We start from the raw sequence: 20,600 nt of genomic DNA, 5'->3' as shown, positions 1-20,600 counted from the left end.
ACTTACCTGCTGCGTGCACAAAGTATGCCAAATATAAATCGAGTTCCTTAACAGAAACCCCTATATGATGGGGCTGTACACATAGCCCTGGATTTGAGCATTGTGGGGACTTTACAAGGCGTTCGCCATCAGTACTTTCAAGCGGAATACCTTTAAATAAAATCACCATAACAAGGTCCAGCCTCCAGACCTTATCTGCTTGCCGTAAACAGTCAATTCTTCTCATTTTGCCCTTCTGGTCTGGATTGGAAAGAACACAACAAGGAGGTTTTTTTCCTGTCACAGTTAGAACAAAATCTTCCCGATATTCAGGCCTGATGTCTTTCCGAAGCTTTGCCAAAAGTCTGGATGCCCATTTCTGTTTAACCTCAGGTTTTTCGCTTAACAATTCATCCTTCACCGCTCTTTCTTCCTCTTTTGACATGCGCTTTTCATGTTTTTTAAAGTATTTTCGCTTTCGAGCTTGTAAGTTGAACCATGTGTACGCAAATGCTCGAACATGGGGAAGAAGTGCTTCAATGAAGGGATGAAATTCATCCTGAAAATAATCAAAATGGGGAAAAAAATTACTACAAGGAAAAGGTGTGAACCTTTTATGTCTTCTGAACTGGTGACTGTAACTTACAACTAGGCCAATAACAGAGCAACACCTATATTATGTACAAACAAAAATGTTTCTACATTCTGATAACAAAGGAAGAAAATCTCTAAAATATATCATGCAATCAACTTTCTGCTGTCACACAGTCCCACACACCAAGTGCTGAAAATATTTTGCCATAACAGTGTGAATCGCATTTGCTAAAACAAGCAAATTCAATAAAACTCATGGCACTGACTTAGCAGGAAATGTTATTTTGGGTCATAAAGGTGAGACTCTAAGCTTTAAACAGCTGACTTTACAATAGTTCAATGTAAGTCAATAGGGTAACTTCAAAATCAATTATTTCAAGTCTGCGACAAGACCACTGTAATTTTCATCCATTTTTTTTAAAAAAGGAAGAAGTATATTCTTTTGCTTTTTTCCTGACCCTCTTGATGTGACCAACTTGCTATATGCTTGCCAAATTAGAAATTTTTTTAACTTTTGAAAGTCTGAACATGTTCAGCCAATTACTATCTGATATATGACAAAAATGTTTTTTTTAAAATTTAAGGTTGAATGTGTGAATGTAACACAATAGAATGCTAAATAAAGTGGAATATATAAAAAGAATTTCACACTAACAAAAAATAATAATTTCTACACACAATAAAGTATAGAAATATTTCAACTAAGCTTTCTGATCTTTATTTAGGAAACAGTAATAGTATAGAAGATATTATGGCTTTAATACATTTTAAGCTACAAATATTTTAAGAAAAAATGAGAAACAACTGAATAGTGCATCTTAAAATGCATTATGTATGTATGCATGCATACAAGGGCTTCTACACTTTTTAAAAATACTATGTGAACAATCGTTGCTAATGAAAGCATTATCTACCTTTTCATGTCTTTTATGTGAATTTTTCCTTTTATAAAACCAAATAGGGGTTTTAAACATTTCTCCAATGTCTACCGTACAGTAAGATCATATTGTAAATATTTAAATAAAGTATCCTTCAATACTATAAAATGCCACCTGAAATTGTAACAGTGCCCATTATTGATACATATGCAGTTAGTTATAGAAAAAATGTGCAATATAAAAAAATATGATCATGAAAATGCACTGTTTTAAAATCTTAGGAGATCTCTTGCCAAATTTGGGCTTTCTTTGTAAGAAGAGGATGCGCTGTTGGCATACTAGAAGACAACATGGCCTTCCTCTTGTTCCTAGAAGTATGTGTCCTTCAATACTGAATGTCTACTGTGCAAATGTATACATCCCTATTCAGAAGGAAGTTCTTGTGAATTCATTGAGACTTACTTCCCCTAAGAATTAATAAGATTGATCCCTAAATTTCTTAATTCATGTAATTCAGAAAACTAATCAATTCTTAAAATAATTTGATGGGTATTCTTACAAAAGGTATTATGTAATGCTATAGCAATGTCTAAAATTCCTTGATCAAATGCAGGAAATTTCAGAACCAAAAGATCAGGGGTAAGAGAGCGCAATATATGAAAGAGTTTCACCAGTTGGATCTTATGTTATCTTCTAAAAACAATTATCCGCTTTCTACCAACATAATGAAAATATTGAGTTGAATTAATTTTCTGCAGAAAATATTTTTCAAAATAATATAAAGTAGACCAAGTATATTGCCTGATTTTGAAGGGAAAAAATGGCTTAATATTTATACCGTTTAATACATGATTACATGTAACAAAATAACAATTTACATAAGTCCCATGAAAAAAACTAGAAAAATATTATATTGACAATTAAATAGCTATATTTTCATACATTTCCTCTCACATTCAAGCTAGTCATTAACTGGAGCTGCAACCGAAATAATTATGCATAGAACAGAAAATGTTAAGGCCTTTCTCACATGCATACAATCGCCAACTAAACAAAAAAAAAAAGACAGAGAGAGAGAGAGACAGAGAGATTTGGGAATGCTTATCTTTCTGCCATACATCTGCAAAATTACCTATCTTAAAATAAAAGATTACTACAAATCTCTGTGCTTTCTTAAATGCATCTTGATTTTATTTTACAAACTTTTTTACCATTTATTAACTATACGTAGAATCCAACATTTTGAAACAATGTTATTGTATAATGAAATCTGGTAATGCTAAATACGATTGAAAAAGGAAGACAATAGCTTAAAAATCTACCTAAAATATTCAAAATCCACCAAATGAGTTTCTCGTAACAATATAATTAAGAGATTTCCCATTGCTAATATAAGTAATGCTACCCAGATTGGCTTCCGCCAAACAGTGTATGAAAGATCAATTGTTCAAGAAGGACCTGTCTACTCTATAATACATTATCTTAAAAAAACAAGGAATGTTATTATACAGTATATATTCACAACTAAAACAAATTACTGCTTTCCAGGTTTGCCAGAAAATTTAAGAACATTTAGATGTGGGTCAGAATTACTTAAAAAATAAAAGTAACAACTACCACCAAAAAAAGAAAAAAGACAGGTATGTATGGTTTTCTTTTTAAAGTTGAAATTATAAGTAAAAGTTCTATAATATTAAATGAAGAGTTTCTTTTTATATATCACATGATCCCATTTACATCTTCCAGATTGGCAGAAGAGGAAAATAACAAAAGTGAGTTTATAATACTTTTTATGGCTCACAGCTATGGTTCTTAATAACCCTTTGCCATAGCTATACAGATACATTTGAATTATTTAACAAAAATCTTGTTAACGTATATTTGAACATGGAATATACAACACAGAAGCCAAGCATACATATTTAAGTAAAAACATACCATAGCAATATTTAGGAACAATTCACTGATCTGCTCCATTTGAAACTTTGCCAGATTTATAAACTTTCACAGCATTAATATTTCCATTGTCCATAAATCTACATAATAATCTGTACAACTAGGATAAGCTGTTAAAATAAAGCCAAAACAGTATATAATAAACAGCAAATAGGTAATTTCCCCTATATTAAATGTAGAAATCCCCTTATTATATTTTAATCTTCGAGTACTGTGGGTGAGTGTTCATTCAAATTTAAAGAAAACAATATGTTAAGCTAAGCCTTTCTTAATTTTGAAATCTTTCGGTCCAAAGCAATCAGGTGCCATGTGTACAACTTTTTAAACATATTCTATAAAGATGTCTCTGAATCTCTAAACATTTCCAAACCTACCATGAGACTGGAAAGCAACATGCCATAAAATAACTCTTAGGTTAAAGACCAAGGTACAAAAAATATATCTGGAAACTTATAAATGCATAGCAAGGCCTAATAAAATAGAGTCCCGTCCCCCCTTGTGGGAGGTGGGAACAGAGAACATTTTATTGGTGTTTAATATAAAAAAAAATATTATCTATTTTAAGAAAGTAAACAAGCAAAAAATAGATCTGACTTGAGTTTTCTGTGAGAGATAAAACTTCTGAAAAAGTTGCCTGTGAAAAATTCACCTTCAAAATGCAGTTATCAGTTATCTTCTACCTAAAATCAATGTAGTCAATAAAGTTCAATGACATTGTGTAGTTCTTTTGGTTTGATATGTTCTTTATAAATAAATGTATTCTTTGGCTCTAAGTGACAGCTTTTGTGGATCACTGGGCACAATTTTTCCAAGTTATTCATTCCTATGTTTCTGTTGGGTCATTTGAAATGTGTATTGTTCATTCTTCCTTCTTTCCGGTGTTTTAAAGGTGTTCAAAGTGCTCAATTCCAAACTATCCTTTTCATCACCGTTTAGTAACTAAAGTATACAAGTGTGTGTTTTTTTCCCATGTGGGGGCCAGAAGTGCTGAAATGGCAATGGAAGAAACTATACAATTTCCCTAGGAACTTTTCCAGTTTCACTGTTCAGAATGGGAAACACCAAAGGTCTAACAAAGATGATCAGTTAGAAAAAGAGGGGCCGAGCAATGTAATTTGCTAAAACCAACAGCAGAAATGCAATTTATTTTTCTGATTTTAAATCGTGGCAACTCATCTCAGGAAGAGCCTGGATGGGGGTAGTGTGGGAATGTTGCCAAAAAATCTGGCGCTGCATGAGAGTTTTCTTGGGGGGGGGGTAGGCAAAGCGCTAGAGGTGGGTGGGAGTTGTGTAGGGAGTTAGAAAAGTTGCCGAACTCCTAAAGTTCGCAGTTTCCCAGACAGATCTGCCTGAGTAGTATTTAGGCGTCATCCGCACAACTCTTCAAATTTCAAAGTAATGCAATCAGGAGATCTGGGGAGGCGCGAAGTGGGCTGGAGACCCACTTGGAATGATTTGTAATCCACGAGGAACTTCGCTCAGATGCAAACAAAAGGAACCCAGCAACTTTCTCCAAACAGCAACTCCCTTCCCCGCCTCCTTCTTTCCCCAGGCAGGACATTACAGCAAACCTAACTTCCCAAAGGAAACAACCCCAGGCAAATATGACACCCGAGCAAGTGACAAGCGTTAGAGGCAGCCAGGAGGGCAAATCTGACTTGGGGATGGATAGCCCTGCTCAGGCGCCTTGCGAGAGGCTGCTGGAGACTCCGAAGATCCCGAACTGGGCCGTGCAGGAGAGTAACGGAACGGATTGCAGAACTGCGGCCGCTGCAGCTAGCGCGGTGCGCAATGTGGATTCCTTAAAGCTCTTAAGTTCTCCATCAAAGCGCGATGCAACGTACGGGAGGGAAAGTTAGAGGCTTAGGTGCAATGCATCTCTCCAGACCTCCGGTTCCGACGAGGATCGGAGCACACGTTGCGTGCCGCGTACGGGCAAAGGCTGAAACCCCCCAAAGCTGCCGAGCACATTAACACGTTATACCCAACACAAAAGTGCGCGAGGACTTTATGGAGAAAAAGCAATGCAGCTCCAGCAGTCCGGGAGGCGGGGAAAAGAATACACGCAGCACGCAATTACTTAATGCCACACTTTAAAAACAACACACAAAGCATCTAATTGTATCTGGGTTGCGTTTGTTCCACGTCCGTCCGCTTCGGAAGCACAAACAGTAAGTATTGATTTCAGATGACCAAGCATGTAATGGGTTGCGAGACTGCTAAAACACGTGCAGATCGTCCTAAACACCCACACAACGCAGACATCCACACCGCATTTCGGTACGAACCCTCCCCGCTGCCTAGAGGCACCCGGTTTTTCTCCAACACACACAAAAAAAAACTCGCACATTCCCGTATTAATTAAATAAAAACCTTAATAACAAGGCGCCATTAGCCATGTGTCTATACAAATGGCCGAGCCAGAAACAAGAATGTAACCTCGCGGAAAAGAAAGTTACTTTCCGCAAGCTGGATCTCACCCTCCCGCCCTCGGCGCGCCCCCTCCGCAACGCTCAGGCGAACCTCCCGCATTCCCCCCACCTCCGCCATTCCCCTCCCCACCCCCCCAACCCCCCCGATTCAATCCGGAGAGCTTCTTACCTGGGTAAGGCAGAGAGGAGAGTACATGATTGCTGTGGGGGGTTTGTGGCTTGGAGGTGTGTGAGTGAGAGGGGGAGAGAGAGAGAGAGAGAGAGAGGGAAGGAGAGAGAGAGAGAGAGAGAGAGAGAAAGGGAGGGGGAGGAATAGAGAGAGGGAGAGAGAAAGAGAGAGAGAAGAAAAAAAAAGAAAGGGGGAAGAACTGAGCCTGCTTCTTGCTTTCACATTTCCAACTCTGCTAAACTGCAGCCAGCGCTGATCAGCTCCATGAGCTGAACTTTAACCCCGCCTAGAGTTTCCCTACACTACACACTATACATGTCTACTGTACCCAGGCGTTAAAGGCATAGTGCACACTTCCCACCCCCACCCTCCCCACGCTTCCAGCGACAGCAGCAGCAGCAGCAGCAGAAAGCCTCGGGCTCCAGCTTCTCCGGGTGCCTGCCAGCGTGCCTCCAGCCAGCTTCTGCTCCGCTCTGCACCGCTCCACAGCAGCAGCAGCAGCAGCAGCAGCTCGCTCGCTCGCTCGCTGCCTTAGCCCGGGGGAGGGGGGCTGCAGTGCTACTGCTCGGCCAGCCCTCCCTATCCCAGATCCCCGTGCTCAGTGTATTACTGGGAACGCAATTAGGAGCCGCTTGCATGTCGGGCTCCCGAGCGGCTATAGGCTATGGAGGATGTGCTTAAGCAACCAAAACTTCTTTTTGGCATTTCGGTCGCTCTCGCCCACCCACCCCCGACTCCCATGCGCACACACGTCTTTTTTTTTTTCTCTCTCTCTCTCTCTTCCCCTTCTTCTTCTCTTTCCGAAGGATTTCGAACTAAAACTTTCTACCGCTCATCTCCCGCAGAGATTTTTCTGCCCGGAAGAACCATTTATAAGCCTGGTGGTTGCAATATCTTTCCATATACCTTCTTAAAAATGTATATAATTCTAAATAGGTGCTATCTTGAAAAGACACTCCTCCGAGTATCAAAATTGTGTTCTTTGGGTGCCGAAAACTGCATTCCCTCCCCCCCAAGAATTTTCTGCCTGAGTAAAATTCTTTGGGGTTTTAAAGGTTATTTTCTTTAAATAATAAAGATAATGCGTCTACCTACAAATGCTGACATTCATCAATCTGTGTGGCTCATTTGACAACAAGATCGTGGTAAAGGTCGTGGTGGGGAGCTCAGCACCAAACCATACTTTCCAGCCATCTCATGAATGTCCATGCTTGTTTGTTTCTACTTTGAAAAACGTTAAAGCTTTGCTGCTTTTACTAACAATGCAGAACTTAATGACTGCATTGCAACCCACAAGAAGAAAGCATCAGTATTTACTACTTAAAAGTGATTAAACTAAGAATCCAGCCTTCCGTCCTTTATTTATCATAATGCATTGTTCTGGCACAAGAAAAGCTTTGGTTTTGGGGGTTTGGAAAATTGCCAGCCAGCCAGCATTTTCTTGCCCTGAGCTTTATATTTTCTTTCCAGTCTTACTAAATCTACTAAGTGGAGTCCTTTCTGATCTTCTTTCCATTTCCCAAAAGAAACAGCAGCCTTCAGACACTTGACAGATCCATAACCATTCATTAAAAAAAGGGAAGAGGATACCACAAGACATACCACATTTTGCTTGCCAGCCTTCCTTTATGGAGCTTAGATTTAGGCGCCTCGAAAGTTTAAAATGTTACAGACTTTTTTTTTTTTTTTTAAAGGCAGGAAAACTTTTAAAAGTCTATTCAGGGGATAAGGCCTATGTTACTATATTACTTGATTCATTTTGAATGTTTCACTCAAATCTTATCATTTGTAGGCGGCAGAGAGCTGATTTCAGAGAAGGCTTTACTTTCCATTCCAAGTTTCTTAATAGCAAAAAAAAAAAAAAAGTGGCCAAGATACCTTTGATTAACATAAAGCCATGGAAAGAAATTTAATGGGATTTCTTCCTTTTCCAAGTTTCCTGGACAGGATTTTCTGGTTGACTAAAACTTGCTTAGAGCGAAAATACTGAGGAAAAACAACTCAAATACCATGAAAATACCACTTTTATTGCTTTCCATATGCTTCAAATGTGGTTTGCCCTCCTTTTTTTCCTCTGAACTCAAGAGAGCTTGCTGGACCAGAGAACATTTTCCTTTCCTCTGCTGTGTATCCCAGATGTAGATTAGGTGTAGTTCCTGCTGCTTGCCACAACCAATCCATCTTAAGGCTATTCGCAGTCCCTACATCAGACACTACACACAGGTTTTGGCATGCGTGGGGCACTACAGCCACAAATACTTCCAAAGCGGTGTCTGTGGTGGCAAGGGGAAGCTGAAACCTCTACCCATGGTGGTGAATGTGCCCCATTGGTTAGCCACAGACTGACAGCTTGGCACCAGTTGCCAGAGCTTTCCTGATAGCAGTCCAGTAGTTGTGTGAACGGGCAGACAAGTTAAGTAAGGCACTGGGTTTAATGAGACCACTGAACTTATTTTGTTGAGCAGAGACCACAAAAACTATTTTTTTTAAAAAAAATGGTTTAATACCTTTTTTTTTTGGAGGGGGGGACTGATAACATGCCTGTTTTCTATTGTGGCTGTCCATTTCACAAACTCTACCCCTTTCCCCCCACATTAAATATCCCACCTCCTCCTTCCTGATCCTTCTGTGTAACTTAAGCCAGATTTTTCTTTTTCTTTTTTTTTCTTTTCCCTCCAATTTCTCCTAACGGAGGAAGAGGAAAGGGGGTCAAAGAAGGAATTGGCGATGGAGGCAGGATCGAGCCCCTGGCTGTCCTTCCCTCGCTGGCAAGCAGTTTTGCTCCACGAACTTCCAGCTCTTTGTGGTTAGCAATATTATCTTAAGTAACTTTTGGCGCCCTTCGTAAGACTTTTGGACGCGGGATGCTGGTTTGCGCCCTCTAGGCAGACGTTGCATCCAAGTTCAGCGCCGAGCCGTTCACATCCGCTCCCTCCTCGCCTTCCCCTCCCCCGCCCGCAAAACCTACACAAAAATGCCCTCAGAGGAGCGCGCTCCCCCTCCCTCTTCCTCACATACGCACACCCCCAACACAGTGGAGCTAGTGAAAAATCGAGGAGGGGGAGGCACAAATAATAAAGCCTAAGCTTAAATCTTTTTTTTTTTCCTCAGCCCCCAAAGGAGGCAGAGAGGTACAAAAAGAGAACAGTATGAAATCTTTCTCCGGGGAGGTTTCTCTTGCGGAAGGTGGAGGGATAAGCCTCCAAAACCCTAAATGTGTGTGTGTGCGCGTGCGTTTATGTGGGTCTGCCTAAAAGCTTGGAAAGCCAAGGGAGGCTAAAGTATACCTAAAGGGAAGCTCTCCATTACAAACCCAGGACAAAAATCTCACTCGAGCCAGCACGTCTCCCTTGAAAATGGGAAGTTTTGAAAAGCGCTATAGGCTGCTACCGTGAAATGGTATATGTCTCTGTGAAAAGACTTTCTGCCATGATCCCTGCTATCCATATTGTACCTGGCACGCTGCCCGGCATTGCATTTACAATGTTTTATTTGCAGAAACTTTTACCTCGCCAGCCTCTGTGAAATCCTCTTAGATATATAAATTACGTCGCGAAGGGTTCACTTATACGGACCATCTTGAATATATATTAAGGAGAAGCTTAACGGGAAATTGCATTAATATGATTTAAAAACTCGAGGCTGGGATGTTTGAAACCACTTCCTCGAGATGAGCTGGTGGGCCGAAAAGGAAGCTACTCCGGAGTAGGATGACTTCAAAGTCAGACTTAATAGTGGATTTTAACACCATTCCCCATTCCCCCCCCCTTTCTCTACCCCATAATTTTTATTTTAAAACAAGGGTTCCTTCCAGGTCCTTGTACAGTATGCAAACCGATACATTTTTTTAAAAAAAGTCTCTTGGAGCCAAGGAGACAATATTTTGCATGCAATAGGTACAACTCTCCTTGTGTCAGTTCAGCATAAATACCCAGGACTTCTGTGGGACTTTGGTCCCACTAAATTTTCAACCTTGAGGATTCTGTCAGCCATCAAGTATGTCCAAAAAAGTGTGTGGAGACTCTGCCTACACCACTGGACCAGGCTTTTTTTTTCTCAAGGAGACTCCTGCTGGAAGCCCAGCTGAGTTCAAGGATACATTTCCTTAGGCAGCTTTCAAGATTTACAATAAGAAATCTAGATCTTATCTCCAAGGCCAGGAGTAGTCTTCAATTTGGTTTCTCCTGGATTCTGGAACAATAGGACCAGATTTCCAACTAGTTGGGTACAGATCTCCTTACATTACCTCCAGCATTGGACAGGAAGGATCATATTGTACCTATTCATGTTCACTTACATATCCATCTTCACATCCACTCATTTTTCCCTGTACTTTACAAGACTTACCATTTCCATTTTTTTCTGACATACTCATATGATTTAAACTAGATGCAAGTGTGTATGTAGCATTGGAGATTAACAAAAGTTAAGTATCCATGTTGGGCTAGACAGTGCCATTATTGCTTCAATGAAAAATAGGGGAATGCCTCCCCAATGCACGCATATAGGATAATAACCATTGAGTAGAGGAAGAAAAAGTTTATATAGCCCATGTTAATGCACAACGAGTTTTTTTTTTTTTAATTTGATTTATATGCCGCCCTTCTCCGGAGACTTAGGGCGGCTTACAATGCGTTAAGCAATAGCCTTCATTCTTTTGTATGTTTTATACAAAGTCAGCTTATTGCCCCCACAAACTGGGTCCTCATTTCACCTACCTTAGAAAGGATGGAAGGCTGAGTCAACCTTGAGCCTTGGAGAGATTCGAACCAGCAGAAATTGCAGGCAGCTGTGTTAATTACAGGGTGCAGTAAACCCCTGTACTATCAAGGCTATCAAGTTGAGCAAAGGTCCTGATTCATTCCTGATCGTACTTCTCCCCAGAAATCAGAGTGTCATAATTCCTTGTTGCACTCTGTACTCTTCCAGAAAGTGAATTATATTCTGGGATGCTACCAGTACAATCATGGATTTACAGTACCATAGACCTGAGTACTCAGAATAAAGTTGGAAGTTACAGCAGCACTGAAAAAAGTAACTTATGACTATTTTTCATATTTATGACCCTTATAGCATCTCCATGGTCATGTGATCAAAATTTAGATGCTTGACAATTGACTCACATTCATGACAGTTGCAGTGTCCCAGGGTTAAGTGATCACCTTTTGTGATCTTCTGATAAGCAAAGTCAATGGGGGAGATCACATTCACATAACAACCGTGTTACAAATTTAACAACAGTGATTCACTTAACAAATGTGCCCAGAGAAGTTGTAAATTGGGACAAAACTCCCCCACTTAACAAATATCTCATTTAACAACAGAAATTTTGGGCTCAATTGTGGTCGTAAGTTTAGGGTTACCTGTGCAAACTTTTAAGTATAATGATGCAGAAGGGGCGGGGGCTTAGTCATATCTATCCCCTTCTTCTCCTAAGAATTATACTCCAATGACAGCTACTATAAATAAGGGACAAAGCAAGTGGAATAACGTCCAGTCTTTCAAGTACACCAGAGCATGTAATGCAGTTCAGTATTTTCTCTAGGAAAAAAAAAAGTCCTCTTTTTATTGTTAAGGATTCTTGAATATCCAAGTAGTTGGATGTAACGATTCGACCATTTGTAGCTAACCCTCCCGCTCCCGAAACGGGGAAGAAACTTCAGAGAATACGGGAGGAAGGTTATAACTAACTCCGCTCTTCTCTCTCTCTCTCTCTCCCCCCCCCTCCTCCGCCTTCTCCCACTTGGGATATTTCGAACGTTACCACATCCAAGCTGCTCTCTGATTGGACCGCGCTGGAGTCCATCACAAAGCTTTGCTACATTGATTAGAGAACGCGCTTGTCAATTACATCCCAAGTCTAGACACTTCCTTTTGTGCTAGCCTGGCTGCCGATCCCAGACGTCTTTTAACAGAGCACGTACTTTTCGGGGAGGGGGGAGGGGCGGGGGCAACGAGCAAGCGCTATGAAGCAAAGGTGGGGAGGGGGGAGGAAATCTGTCAAGCTCAGCGGTTTTCCTAAATCGCTGGGGAGGGAAAAAAAAAAAAAAAAAGGAAACACTAGTGCATAGACAAACCCACCCACCCTGCCGCTCTCCTCTGCATAGTGCACAGAGTACACTTGTTATTTTGTAGCAATCGAAAAAAAAGGTCACAAAGCAAACGTCCTCAATGTAATAACCATTATAAACTCGTGACACCGTACTGTACCGTGTTGCTTTCCTCTTTTTATCAAGGGAAGACTAAAACTCCCTTGTATAGAATATAAAAGTATAGGGGGAAAAAAAAGAGGAGTAGAGGGGGGAAAAATACGTGAGAAACTTTTAAAAGAGAACGGTAGACTTCTTGGGTTGGCACAAGGTTTCTATTTGTTTATTTATTTTCCCTTCACCGTGGAATGATGAAAACTTGGAATGGCTCGTGCTTAAGAAAATACTTTTTTTAAAAAAATACACCTAATTTTCATGGTCAAGTTTCTGCATTCCTATATATATATATAGAGAGAGAGAGAGAGAGAGAGAGAGAGGAAGCAGTGGCGCATTCTGGGCTACTTTCTGTGTCTTGGGAAAGCGATCCATCCTCAAGGGAACTAGCTGGGTTTTTTCAGATCCTCCGGCTTCTCTCCGGTTGGCGACTCGTGTTAGACTTTGCAGAACTTGCGGTCGATTGAGATTCCCACCACCACCACCAAACACACACACACACACACACACACACACACACACAAAATCCCCAACCGCCAGCGCGTGGATTTCCGCAACGGCTGCAATTTGCATAGGAAACCCCCCCCCACAACACACACACACACACACCACTCGGAGGAGGTTTGTTCTCACGGAGCCCCAAGCGCTGAGCCAATCGCCGCCGCCGCCGCCGCCGGAATTCCTTTCAGGCTGCGCTCCTGCCCGGGCTGCGCTGCCAACGGTCTAGGCCCAATTCCAAAGCTTCGCAGCGGCAACAAGAGCAGGAAGGAAGGAGAAAAGGAGAAACGCTCTTTATGCGCAGTGCGAGTCCTTTCTGAATGAATGAAACGGGGGGGAGGGAGGGGGAAGCCGAGGAGGACGAGTGTGTGTGAGTGTGTGTGTGTGGATCTCGGTGCGTGCCACGGAACGGGTTTCTCCCGCCCAAGCCTGGGAGATGAATAATGCATCTGCGAGCGCGATCCTGGCACGTTCACTCGGTACCACCACCACCACCACCCCGCCCGAATTGGTCTTGAACGAATGGTTTGCCAGTGAAAACAATCCAACCTGCGGTGAAAAGAATCCACCTTGAACTTTTGCACTCTTGAGTGAAAGTGCCGCTCGTCTCCGTCCTCGCCCCCCCCCCGCCCACCCAATCCTGATGTTACCCGACTCTGGCCAGTCTCCCCCATGCATGCATCCCTTCCGATGACCTCTGAATGGGGCTGCAACCCATGGTTGGTGGCTCCTTGGGGCTTTCCTCGTTTCGGCCTGTCACCCCCTGGTGGAGGTCGTGGGCCAGTCCCTGGTGCTGCAGGAGGGATGGGGGGGGGCTTTCTTATGTCCCTCTCCGCATTGCAAACTCAGCTGAGTAAAGTAAAAAGAAAAAGTCAGGAAAGGAGAAGAGGGAGAAGCAGCACTTTCCTTTGCATAGATAAAGAAGGTGGGTTCTCCTGACTTAGTTATTTTTAACCCACCTTTACTGGTTTTTTTAAAAAATAAATAACTCAAGGCAGCCAGCATACATAATTCACTTCTTGAATTACGACCGCAGTTGACCCCAAAACTGAGCCGAAGGGAAGCAGTTGTTAAGTGAGTTTTGCCCCATTTTACCACAGTTTTTAAGTGAATCATTGCAGTTCTTGAGTGAATCATGTCATTAAGTGAATCTGGCTTCTCTGTTGACTTTGCTTATCGGAAACCAGTCAGGAAGGTTACAAATGGTGACCCCATGCCAGTTGCCAAGTTATCTGAATTTTGATCATGTTACCATGGGGATGCTACAACGGTCGTAAGTTGTGAAAAACGGCCATCAGTCACTTTTTTTCAGTGCTCTTGTAACTTCAAATGGTCACTAAATGAATAGTTGTGAGTCGAGGATGGCCTGTATTCTTTCCTCGCCTGTGTTCTTCACAACAATCCTATGAGGTAGGTAGGGCTGACAGAGAATGAATGGCTAAAGTCACTCAATGAGCTCAGGTGAAACTAGAACAAAAGTGGAATCTCATTTCTAAGGTGGAACTAGAACTCACAGTCTCCTGTATAGTCTCCTCCTATAAAGCCTGGTGCCTTATTCCATTTATTGCTTTGTAGTGGTGTTGGGGACAATTTATTTATTTGTATATGGGCTGGGCTTGTGAGGTGGGGTGATTTGAGATAGAAAGACTGGCCCCAGATTACCCAGCTGGCTTTTGTAGCTAAGGGAGGACTTGAACTCATGTTCTTCCAGTTCCTAGCATGGTGCCTTAACCACTAGACCAAAGTAGTTTAGATGTTCCTGACATTCTACTTTTTCATAGTTGCCCAATTCTAGCATAGCAATACTGTATCCAGCTCTTTAGAGAGAGCAACATAGATATGGTTAGTGACTGACCAGCAAATGGAAAAAAAATCTGCATGCCAGTCATAAGCTTAATAATGACCTCCACAGTCTAGGTCACCAGAATTCCCTTTCAACATAATGTACACACCTTGTTAATGTGTAAAAGATTGTACACACCTTGTGGATGTCCCTGAATACAGAACACAGAAGGGGGGAAACATTGCTTTAGCATTGGTGTAACTAAGGAAGACTTAATGTTTTTCCCATCCTTGGTCTGTGGCAGAAAAAACTGTTGCCAAGCAAGTCTGTACAGTATTGTGCTTGGGTACAAGTGGGAAGGTCTCCTAGATTGAGGGCACAGATCTCATTCTACCTGAATCAATTATTTGTTCTCCAGGTTCATTGGCATGAATTCTTTTGAGTGAGGTGGAATTATATCCAAGCACAATTTTAATGGTAAATACCGCAGGGTTTCTCAACCCCAACAATGTTAAGCTGTGTGGACTTCAATTCCCAGAATTCCCCAGTCCACACAATGTTGCTAAGATTGAGAAACATTGCAATAAATGTTTACATATTATGCATACTTACTTGGGAGTAAACAATACAAGCATACATAGTTCATTGCAACAAATGTCTTGAGACGTACCCTTCATTATGCAACTCAGCCTCAAATGAAATTGCATAAGAATAGTGCCATTAAAATAGTTGATTCTGTGAAATAATTTTGCATCGCATTTGTGTTAAAATTATAGTTGCTACATTTTTGGAGGCTTGAGAATATTATAATTTATCTCATAGTGGCATTTTTTTGTCCTTGTCCAGGAACTGGACATGTGCTTTTATCAACAACAATTCATACATGTTTGTCATTGCCTTCTAGGATGTTTTTTTTTCCTTCCCAGAATGACCCCCTACTTAATTATTTAAGATAAATTTTCCATCCAGATTTATTTTCTCCACCATTTCTGTTTTTTCATTATGTGTTGTTTTGTATTGTTCCTTATTTTTAAATTGCACAGGGTCACTGGAAGCCAGGGAGCCATATAAGTATAATAAATTAATATTGCTATTATTGGTTAAGAGCAACCAAGTGTTGAAACCTATGTGGCTGAGCCAATTTTAATTTTGTCAATAAGGCAAACTATAGAAACATAAAACTTCCTTCATCGTTGACTACGCTAATTGGGATAAAGCTAGTACCAGTTACATATTGTGACCTAAACATGCTCCCCCCCCCATGTAAACATTGTGATGGAATAATATTGGTGTGAATTATATTGAAGAGATTCACTGGTAATGAATGCAATTCACAAAGCAAAACAGAAATCTAAATATGGGGGAAAGAATTCTGTGCACCTATTGCTTTGCATGTTGTTTTTGTTCTAAGAGTTTATGAGATATCCTTTTTGAAGGCTTCTCTCAACCACATTACCCATTCATTTTTGATATCCAAATAAAGCATGCATCAATTTTAAGGATGAGGACAACATGCTTGATAGAATTTGACCAATCAGCTGGCTGTTTGACCGTTTCTCTTCATCGGTTATTACACATAATAACATAGGAGTGTTCAGCTAAACCAAGGAGTAGTCCTAACCTCATTAATAAGATTATACCACATTCCTTCCTAAAAATTAATCCAGAAAACTTGTGCAGTTATAAGTCTGTGACCCAAATCTCCCTCCTGAGCAAACTGCTTAAGTGAGTATCCAAGTTAAGTGTGTCTGAACCCAATTTTCTGGTGCTTCTGATGCTACCTGAATGATCATCCATAGAACTCAGCACTAAGGAATTCCTCCTCAATTCCATAGTATTCCACAGTCATTTAATCCCCTCCCACTGCTGTGAAATATCTACTTAGAACCACTAATTGTGACAGTTTAGAGATTTAGAATAAAGCATTAGTATCCTGATGCCATGCATCTTTCCTTTCCACCAAATTCTTTATTGGTCTAAATGAGTGGTATTCAACTAGTTCTGGGTAGGGTGGAGTACTTCTCTACCCACTCAAGTTTGGACACTGAAGAATTTTCTAGGTTGAGCTTTATTGTTAGAAACACGAGTCCCTTTGTAGCACAACACACTTTTTAACAGCTTAGGCTAATGCATCAGCTAGCCCTAGTAGTAAAAAGATAACCTTGGTTGAGTTAGTCCTACTCTGGTAATTTATTGCTAAGACCACTCTAATATTGTAAAAGTGGCTCTCCATTTAAAGATAGTCTGCAGCAAGAGTACCAATTGGAAATGGGTATTATGAATATATTGTCTCACTTTTATAAATCTCCATTGAATTCCAGTTCACCTTCAATTCAGAATGTTATTATTAAGCTATTAAATCTTTATGGCTTCAGATCACAGCATCTAAGTTTTGAGCAGCACGTACAATCCCAAATTTTGAGCAACATGCACAGTATACATACATTTTGTATTTTCCAAAGCTTTTAATCAATTCTGCCATTAAAGCTTCAAATTAGTTCAGAATCACAGAACTGGAGGAATGTTATGGATTTTCTAGTCTTCCTTGAAACTCAATGCAGGGAATGCATAGTTAGAAACTCAAATGATTTCCCCTTTTGGCTTGGAGGCCCTCAAGGAGGGAGAGTACATGATATTCTCTAGGAAACTCCAGGTGACTAGTTAACAATGAGGCTAACCCTAACCCAGTCACTCCTAATCCAATCATATCTTCTTATAATTGGATCTCGCAACACACAGTCATGTAAGTAGGTCAGAGTTGATTATTGTGGAGAATACAAAATATTTTCCCATTTCCCTAATTCTGCCTGGTATGTCATAAACTCTTGCATTAGGAAAGTACTACAAAGCTTTCATCAGTGGCTCTTCTGGCCAGGCAGACTGTGGATAAATGGAGTTCTTGGTACTCTTTGAGCTTAATTGTCTGCTTTCAGAAGTTTTATCAGCCAAATAGCTAACATCATGATGTTACCTAGTTGGGCAATGAAGTGGGCCAAGCAAACAAGGTCAGAGCGTATTTAAAAAGCCACAGTTCAACTCTAAGCTGAAGATATTCTCTGCTAGAAGAGTATGGATAAGCTTGGAGATTGCAACTCATCAGTATTAGGGAAACATGCTTTATACTTCTTGAGGTTTGAAGCACCTTGATCTTTAAAATCACTTTTCTTTTAAGGAGGGCTAACTGCATAGGTTTAAAAGTTCTGTGCAAGTACTGTCTGGGTTAAAGTGGGTACCTCACCATTGATCCAGTAAACAGGCCACTGAAAACAAATATTGTATGAGTGCCTGAAAAAATTGCACCAGGTCTCTCGGTTTCAGCTCTTAACTTGGGAAAGTGTGGGGCAACCAAAGCAAAAAACAGATTGGTATAGGGAGTAAATATTGAAAGTGGCTCACTACGTCCCTTGAACAAGCTATTTAGGAATAAACAAAATTAGGATGAGTCTTTTTCCTTTTGTGATTTTCCTTTTTCTTTTTTTGCCATTGTAGGATCTGTCGCATGAAAACATTGATTAAACAAAACTAGGAAGATTAGGAAGGTTAGGGGAAGCTAATCTTCTGGGAAGCTGTGTTTCATCTGCTGCTTAAATTCGGTCAAATGTATCATGTTGACACTGACATAAATGAGCGTTCAGAAAAGCACCAGGAAATAGAAATAGAATAACAGAGTTGGAAGGGACTCTAGTTCAACCTCCTGCTTAGGCAGGAAACCCTACAGATAAATGGTTATCCAATCTCTTCTTAAAAACTTCCAGTTTTGGAGCATTCACAACCTCTGGAGGCAAGTTGTTCCATTGATGAATTGTTGTGTCAGGAAATTGATCCTTAGTTCTAAATTGCTTCTCTCCTTGATGACTAGAGTTCTCAGTGCTATAAGATATCCCATGCTGAAGTTGCCTATAGGGTAGCAAAGGCATTGCCTCATGGGTTTTTAAAGACTAGGTTTCTCATAGGAGCTTCTTCCAGACCAATATTTCCCAACCTTAGCAACTTTTAAGATATGTGTGGAATTGGGAAATGGCTGGGGAATTCTGGGAGTTGAAGTCTACATATCTTAAAGTTGCTGAGACTGAGAAATACGGATCTAGACTATGGTACCTACTTCCTGTCTAAAGACTTGTTCCAGTAAGAGTAAGAAGAACAGGAGGTTGTGGAATGAAGGCCTCATGAAAAGTTAATAGAGAGTTTAAATGGAATGTTCAGTCTGATAATCAACAGCTATGTTAATAAAATGTTAATAATTAATTATAATCTACAGTACTGTTTATTTCCTGATATATTCCTTATGAATAGTCAGAATTTCCTTCTTTTGAATGAAATTCTTTGGGCAGAGAGGGACCAAAATGATTTAAACTGTAAATTAATAACTCTATGGGACATATTGCATAAAGCTGTTTCTGAAGAATTATGCAGCACCCCCTAAGCTACCCACAACTCAAGTGAGTCTTGTGATATTTTGCCTGCGAAAACCTTACCGTAAGGAATAATTTGTCCTAGTCACTACTGAGATGTCAAGAAAATTTAGAATTTTTAAGAATTCTGGAAATCCAACAAAACAGACCTTTTACAAACAAGATTTAATTATCGTATGCAAGTTAAATAATTGTATGAATTCTTAATACTTGCTATATAGGGGGTGTCACCCATTTTCACAAAATAAATTATTGTACCCATATCAAATTCCATAGGGATAAAAGGAAGGCACATATAAGACTAGAGTTTCAGAACATTACTATAGACCCGTGATGGCGAACCTATGGCACGCGTGCCACAGGTGGCACGCGGAGCCATATTAGTGGGCATGCCAGCTCAGCTCTGGGCGCATGCGTGCACCGGCCAGCTGATTTTCGGGCCTTCTGCGCCCACCAGAAGTAGGGAAACAGGCTGTTTCCTGCCTCTGGAGGGCCTGGGGCCAAGGTGGGGAAGGCCCATTTTTCTTTCTTACCTGGCTCCAGATCCTCTCTGTGTATCTGGGAAGGGCGAAAACAGCCTTTCCCACTCCCTTGGAGGCCCTACGGAGGCTGAAAGGGCCCATTTCCCGACTCCCGGTGGGACTTTCCTGTCCCCAGCCTACAGAGACTCCTTGAGAGGCTCCTAGTGACTCCTAGAGAGGTTCCTAGAGACTCCTAGAGAGGTTCTGGAGGCTGGGGACAGCAAAAAATGTCACTTCCTGTCCCACCGAGAGTTGGGAAATGGGCCCTTTCAGCCTCCGTAGGGCCTCCAAGGGAGTGGGAAAGGCTGTTTTCGCCCTTCCCAGATACACAGAGAGGATCTGGAACCAGGTAAGAAAGAAAAACGGGCCTACCAGGCCATCATGTGCCAGGAGCGGGGGGGGAGGGGGTTGCGTACGCATGCGCGTGGGCACGTGCGTGCACAACTCTCCCCCGCCCCCCCTCTCCTGGCACGCGATGGCAAAAAGGTTAGCCATCACTGCTATAGACCTTTCCTTGATAGATATTAACTTGCTTTACATACAGATTTATAGGTCAGGAAAATAAGTTTGTCCTGAGAATATACTGAATAGTTTAATAACAGGTCCTCATTTTTACCACTTGTTTAAAACTAATTACTTGTAGCAGAAAACTAACCTGATAGGCAATGTAGTATAGACTAATGTAAAAAATTCAGTGAACACAATTGTAATTAGCCCAGCAAAATGATTTGGAAATAATGTTTAGTATATGGAACATGTAAGAGTAACATTGTACTATTAAGAGATACAAGTGTTTTTAAAGCAAGTTCAGCAATTTTATTATTACTCATGCTTTCAGAATCCATCTTTAGGAATGAGGGCTAGAGGATTGGACACCAACATCTGTGGAGATTTACAATCATCCAGGTCATGGTTATCTCAAAGGTGCTTTTAAAAATGCATCTGGATTTTCTTTAGAAAATTTTCTTGAAAACATTTAGTTTCTCATCCAAGTATATTGGATGATAAGCAAACATTGTTAAGGAAAAAAAGAAAGTCCAGTTGCCTTTTCTAAAGCACCTTTGGGATGTTGGAAACCAACATTATTATTCTTAGGAGAGGCCCAATACAGGTAGTCCTCGACTTACGATCACAATTGAGCCCAAAATTCCTGTTGCTAAGTGAGACGTTTGTTA

General features: G+C 40.9%; 1 protein-coding gene across 7 annotated transcripts in view; it reads right to left on the bottom strand.

The window, feature by feature from the left end:
• NFIA (nuclear factor I A) overlaps nucleotides 1-20,600 on the bottom strand; it is a 465,394-nt gene that overhangs the window by 303,901 nt on the left and 140,893 nt on the right. For 3 of the 7 annotated variants that reach the window (XM_087889786.1, XM_087889785.1, XM_034415211.3), the window contains exon 2: nucleotides 7-538. In XM_087889786.1, coding sequence (XP_087745912.1) covers nucleotides 7-538 — 532 coding nt within the window. Of the gene's footprint in view, nucleotides 1-6; nucleotides 539-6,008; nucleotides 6,741-20,600 lie in introns of those variants that run through there. The other 4 variants (XM_034415217.3, XM_087889788.1, XM_034415220.3 and 1 more) reach the window with 3 other exon arrangements.

The sequence above is a fragment of the Pantherophis guttatus genome, chromosome 3 (genome assembly GCF_059756535.1).
Source record: "Pantherophis guttatus breed Tessera chromosome 3, ASM5975653v1, whole genome shotgun sequence".
Lineage (NCBI taxonomy): Eukaryota > Metazoa > Chordata > Lepidosauria > Squamata > Colubridae > Pantherophis > Pantherophis guttatus.
Note: the sequence above shows the minus strand (reverse complement) of the source record. Positions and strands in the feature narration are given on the sequence as shown.